Consider the following 6,739-nt stretch of genomic DNA (forward strand, 5'->3'; position numbering starts at 1 on the left):
AAAATTAAGCATTAAACCTTTAGGATTCTGTGTTGTTTTAAATAAAAAAATATCTGAAATTATCTATAAGTGAGCAACAACATTAATAGTTTCTGATGCTCCTAAAGAAACGGATCATCTTCACAACATAATTGTTGTAAAAACCATCGAAACAACAACTTTCTCACCGAGAGGCAACAGCTCTAATTTGCCACCGTGCAATAATAAAATATTATAAACAATACAAGCTCTTACCCACCTGCTGCGACAAATTTAAACTCGATATCTGRAAAATCTTCTAATTTGTCTTCCTGAAGTACTGTATGTTGTTGACAGATGAACACATGAACACACCTGCGCCTGCGAAGGCAATCAATAACAAGCCTGTTTATAAGACCTGATCAAACCTTAAAAAAATGTTTTCAGGGACTTGATTTGAAAGTTTTACCCCCTTTTTAAACTTCCTTCTCGTAAGAAGAACAACAGAAGGGCTTGTAATGGTTCTCAAACTGCCGAACAACAATGTGTCAAACGTTTAAGTTTAAACATGCTTATTGAAGGAAACACGACGTAACTGGTGTCCCAATCCCAGTTTTTCTCAAARCAAGTACGACTACAAGTACTTAGGTGTGGGTACTTGTCACTATGGCTTTTAAAACTTGTGTATTTTATTTAGAACAAGGTGGGTCTCCTTCCTTACAGGCCTACAGCCCCTCTGACTGGATCAAATCAAATATACAACAGGATATATTCTGTTGAAACATTTAAAATAAATAAAAGTAACGTAAGATTTTCTTTCAGCTTGTATAAATTTCTTAATCGTGGAACTGACAAACTTTTTTACTTGAAATATAAACTGTAAACATTCAATGGAGCATTTTGTATGAGTACTTGTACATCGGGCCTGATACCGATATCAGTGTCTAATATAACATAAAAGTAACCCGTCTTTTCTTATTATTATTGATTTATTATTCAAATAAATAAAAACTAAGATGTTGTGCGCCCCCTATCAGGCCCCTGCGCCCCCACAAGGGGTTCCCAACCTACAGTTTGGGAACTCCTACCTTAATCTTTAAAGTTTTGTGTACGATGTGAACCATATAATCCAGAGTCTCAGGTTGGAAACTGACCCTGTAAAACGRGTGGGAGAAACTCTGAAGTTAAAAGTAAAACTCAGAAGCGAATGATTGTGTTTTTGGGAGGAAGCGTGTGTTTACAGACTCACCCTGACTGGCACTGGTTTACACTTTGAATAAAGGAGTGTAAAAGAGGACAAATATAGATGTTACAAAATGACTACCTCTCAAATGTTTTGTTTTGTTTTTTCCTTCAGAGCGCCGTTTTCTTTATTTATTTGTGTCTCATAACTACAGTTCACTGATGTTCCATACACGCCTCTCATTATAACCTGTTGTGTACAGCTGTGTGTCTAAACACAGGATAATAAACAGGTTTGTATTTAGTCTGCTCTGACCGTCCGTGACTCCTTTTTGTGTAAATAACAAAAGAAAAGGCTTAGCTGGTTTTTACCAGAGGAGGGGATGAATAAAGACGGAGCAGATAAATAAATCTAGAGGCCGGTTTTGTCATGTGTGGCTAAAATGACTAATTTTACATCTAATTTCTGAGTCTTCATCACGTTTTTTTTTCTTTCTCCCTCTCAGATTCCCACTCCACGCTGGGTGCTCCGCTGGAGGTCTGCAGGGGGATGGAGCAGAGCGGAGGAGGAGGAGTGGGGATGGAGAGCCCCAGGCGTCAGGACAGTGCCAGTCCCGAGGAGAGGGGGGCGAAGGGGGAGAGCCCGGCCTCCAGCGGCCCCCCTCAGTGCAAGATGAGCCGCGTGGAGGTGAACGGCAGCCCGGCGAACCCCACGATCCGACAGAACGGCAGCACGCCGCTGAGGCCGCTAGGAGGTGAGGCGTCAAAATAAAAGCTCGTTTTTATGAAGCTGAAGCTGCGTGTCTCAGCATATTTTAGTTTAACTGACAAACTGGATTGTTGAAAAGCTCTGTTTGTAGAAGTCAGCTCGTCTTTCTTATAAAGGGCATTAAAAGGCTGCTGGAAAAACGTAAACTTTTTTTTGTTTTGCATTAAAATCGAATGTTTAAATGGCGGTGCGTTTTACTCTATCAAAATCAGATTTGTTGACATATATTCAAAGCAGATTAACATCTAGWTTTGACAACTTAAGCTGTTTTCTGTTCTACAGAAAAGTCTCATTTAGAAAATAAATGTTCTCATTTGAAAGTAGAAAACTAACACATGAACCTAAGATGGCTGCGATCACTTTGTTTTAAATCACAGCAAACTAATCCGATTTTCTTTTTCTTTTCTTTTCTTTTTACAAAAATAAAAGCTTGTGTCGTCGGTGTTAATTTTAGTCCAACATCTTGTTTAAAAACAACAAGCTGGGAAGAAACAAACAGCAAAAACCCACAATAAAATAAATTCCAGAAAATCACTCAGAACAACCATCAAGTAGAAGAAAATAGACTAAAACTAAAACAAAGAAGCTCCTCGACACACAATCTGACGAGACTCGAACTGAACTTGATTCAAAAGTCAGAATAAAAAAGTGAATTTTCAAGCATATTAATGGAGGTCCTGTCACATTATCACCTTTTAGGCAACTGATGCCAGTTTATGAAACTTAAAGATGTACACGCTGAAGGTGGAATTTAGAAAAAAAATCTACTCGAAGTCTGTTGGATACCATAATGTGAACAAATATGAGTAATTTCTTCATAACATTTTCATAAGTGTGCATAAGTTGTGTAAAACATTAGTGACAGGGCCTTGATTGTGTGGACAACGTGACACTACAGAGTGTCTCCTTGAAATACCAGATTAAAAAMCACTTTACTGATCCCCATCTGAGGAATTTCACATCCTGCAGCAGGAAAAAGATAACTGAGACAAGAGACTACAGCAAGAATATAAATCAAGACAAAAGACTGTTTCTATATATACACACAGTATATAGGATGTAAAGTATCTATACTGCACAGAAAATAAGCTGTTTACACAGATCTTGCTGCCTGTTAACCCTCAGAGTACATGTGAGGTGATGCTCAGCTACTACCACACAACTTTGAGCTTATTGAGGTTATTAAGATCAATAAACTGAACTGTGGCCCCCATCTTTAATCAGGATGACTCCGACTATTTATCAGCTGTTGATGTACCTACACACACACCTCATCATCTTTCTGTCTTTATGGGGACTTTAAATTGATTTCCATTTATTTCTATAGCCTAACCCTTACCCTAAACCTAACCTCTAACCCCAAAACAAGTGTTTTTTTATTGTCTCATAAGGTAATGAAAACGATTTCTAGCTTCAGTTTTAACATCTTTTCAAGTTTTTCCTCATTTCCACATGTTTTTGTATTTTAATAAAACTTTAAATCTGAGCTTGACACTTTTATTTTTCATGCAGCCCYTGTGTTGATACAGAGGGACAAAAGACGAGCTCAGTCTGTACACATCAAATAGTTTTTACACAGCTGATTTACTAAGCTGTTTGTCYTCTTTAGGAACAGAAATTGACAGTCCAGAGGCTTAGATTATATCTYAAACTGTCTTAAAGTCCAGAAGTGCTGCATGTGTAAAACTGTGTAAAAACAAGTGGAGGTCAACATGTTGGGCTCTGCCAGGGACACCATCAGAACAGGAAACACTCATGCTGAGATGCCAGTTACTCTCTCATGCTGAAAACATCAGCATCATTTAAGCACTGTAACTGTACACACACACACACACACACACACACACACACACACACACACACACACACACACTCACAGCTATATTCCGCTGCTCTGCCTCCCTCCGCCCTTCCACCGAGCGGTCGGGTTATTGGCCGATAGCGTGCCTGGTGCTGCTGTGGTTTGGCCCGGCCCAATGTGTCCCGCTCTCGTCAGGAGGAGGATTGATAGCTCGCTAATTAACGACTCCTCCGGGACACGCCATTGGACTGGATGGGTGTGAACAGCTCCACAGTTAGGAGCTCTCAGCGAGCGCTTGCCCAACACCCGAGTCCAGACTAAAGCTCGGGGACCGGTTCCACCACTGGAGTCGTGGCATTGTTCCTGAGCGCTCCATGCAACACTTAAACAGCGGTTCTAGAAACAAGTTGGATCCCATGTGGGTTTTAATATGTGGTTCAAACACAAATGTACTTGTATAATCTTCTGAGTTACAGGCAGCTTCGTACGAGCAGACCACCAAGCAACTGACTGCACAGAACAACACTGTGTTTGTGTGGACTTATTGAGAAATCCTTTAGGAGACCATCACAACTGGTCTAAGAGAGTCTGATTTTGTCTTCTTCCTTTAACACATAAAGKCTTGAACGTCCATGTCCTGAGCCCTGATGGACCAGGTCTTTCTGCTTCAATAACTTGGACTGGGTTTGTTGTTCCAGGTTTGATGATCCCGGTGTTCTGCGTGGTGGAGCATGCGGAGTCAGCCGGTGACTGCGAGGGCCGCGGGGACCATCACGCCGAYTTCGTGTTGGTCCGTAAAGACGTCCTCTTCACGCAGCTGGTGGAGACGGCACTCGTGGCCCTCGGGTACTCCCACAGCTCTGCGGTTCAGGCACGTGGTGAGTGTTGTGTTCAGCTCTCTTTACGTCGGTGTTTGTACAACAAGCTTTAAAAAGTCTTAAACGTGAGCATTTAGAAAAAACATGATAGTTTGATGTTTCTGTGAAAATGCAGCTTAAATGCTAAGTGAAATTAACTGGGCTAAAGATTAAGAATACATTTTTAGATTTAAACAAGCTGAATAGACGCTAAAATCAGCAATACAGTTGCTAGAAGCTGAAATTAGCAACACATAAGCTGAGAGTTAAAARTAGCAACATAGCTAATAAAAATGGTAGCACATCAGCTAAAATTGTTAACATAATAGCTAAGTGCTATATAGCAATGTGAGCTAACAGACAAAATCAGAAAGGCATTTGCTTAAAAATAGCTTTAGCACTACAGCTGCTGAAATCAAAGTTCAGCAACACAGAAGCTAAACGTTGTTGTCAAAACTAGCCAAACTGTAGCTAAAAGCTAAAATTGCAACTCATTAGTTTAAAGGTAAAAGTAGCAACACTTGAGCTAAAATAAAATCAGCAACTCATTACATCAGGGTTGTTCAACTCCGACCCACCAATAAGCCCCCACGCAAAAAGAGTTTAAAAAAGGGATTTTTAAAATTTAACTTAATTGAAATAGATTTAAAATCAGAAGCTAAATTACACTTATATTATTGTTCTTTTATTGTGTTTTCATGCACTTGATTGACAACCAGGCTGGGTTCTGGCTCCAGAATTTGAACCAGTTAATTCTAATTATAATAAAAAAATTCTGTCCCTTTTTTAGTTTGAATATAAAGTTTCCTGTTGTTGTAACTGATGAGCTGTTAATTATTCAAAGCAATAGTTGAATAAAAGATGATTGGTTCCCAGATGTGCAGCAGCAGTGAGTTGTCAGACATCTACAGGGTGGTGGAGGGGGTGGAAGGTATTTTGTAGATAAATTTGTCTGCCTGCTCCTCCTCTCCTTATCTCCTGGTGTGATTCAGTCTGTCGACTTGGCAGCAGGACGCTGGAACCGAACAATAACCTGATATCTGACCATCTCAGACCCAAAAAAACTTGTTCCCATCAGTCTGAGATCAGAACTAGAAACTGATATCGTGCAGCTCATGAGAAACAACAACCTTTCGACACGTGCACATGGCACACACACACACACAGAGACACACACACACATAAATATGGCTGTTTGACATTCCTGGTGTGTCCCGTAAACACAGGGCACTCTAACCAAGTGGCCAACGCCCTGCGACCCCCCCTCGCCTCTCCCAAATAGCTGGGTTTTGTTCAGGAAAAATAGGCCTTTTCTTTTCAAATAAATAATTTCTGGCAGAGTCGTACATTTTTATTTTTTTCCCCCTCCACTGTGGTTACAACCAAAATTATACGGAGTCTCTTCTATTTTCTTCTCTGATTGGATTGCATCTTTGCATAGCTTTGACTGGATGAGTATTTTTAAAACTCTTAAAAGACTCGCACAGAGTTTTCTCTTTACGGCTGAATATAAAAGCAGCTCGCTCTTATTGGAGTTTATAGGCACTGCTTTGGTTTTTATATGAGCGTATAGGTGCCTTGGTTGGTAAAATAACCAAACCAAACTTACCGTACGGGTTTGTTTTGGATGTGTTGCTGACATCTCACCTAAAATGTGTTTCCACCAGATTTTAAGCCTTAAACACAGCAGCTGTGTAACATYTAGCACCCAAACCTCGTCAAGTCCTTACTTAGAGGTTAATATCTAGAAACTTTGAGGTTTTACCTGCTGAACTCTGGAGTTGGAACAGAAGCAGATTGGGTAAATGAAACTTTTTAACCATTAGATAAAATATTTAAAGGCTGTTTCAGTCTTTTGTTTCAGCTCTAGCGTTAGCTAACGTTTTGTTTGTAAAATTAGTTTTTTTTTGGTAACTTTCTGAACATAATGAGCAGAAACACTGCTGTAAGACAAATCAATGAGCTCAGCACCCCCCCCCCACACACACACACACACACATTAACTTTAAACAGTGCTCACATTCATCCTGCTCTGATTTTTATATTTCTCCTCTGATTAATCAACTGAAGAGTCCAACAAGAGCCATCTTTGTTCCTCTACCCGTATCACCACCATCCACACACACACACACACACACACACACACACACACACACACACACACACACACAC

General features: G+C 40.1%; 1 protein-coding gene across 3 annotated transcripts in view; it reads left to right on the top strand.

The window, feature by feature from the left end:
• Positions 1 to 6,739, top strand: part of LOC106525706 (DNA-binding protein SATB2) — a 29,053-nt gene that overhangs the window by 4,481 nt on the left and 17,833 nt on the right. For all 3 annotated transcript variants that reach the window (XM_014020029.1, XM_014020027.1, XM_014020028.1), the window contains exons 2-3: positions 1,647 to 1,895; positions 4,409 to 4,588. In XM_014020029.1, coding sequence (XP_013875483.1) covers positions 1,691 to 1,895; positions 4,409 to 4,588 — 385 coding nt within the window. In that variant the 5' untranslated portion in view covers positions 1,647 to 1,690. The remainder of the gene's footprint in view (positions 1 to 1,646; positions 1,896 to 4,408; positions 4,589 to 6,739) is intronic.

Source organism: Austrofundulus limnaeus, unplaced genomic scaffold, assembly GCF_001266775.1.
Source record: "Austrofundulus limnaeus strain Quisiro unplaced genomic scaffold, Austrofundulus_limnaeus-1.0 Scaffold238, whole genome shotgun sequence".
Taxonomy (NCBI): Eukaryota; Metazoa; Chordata; class Actinopteri; order Cyprinodontiformes; family Rivulidae; genus Austrofundulus; species Austrofundulus limnaeus.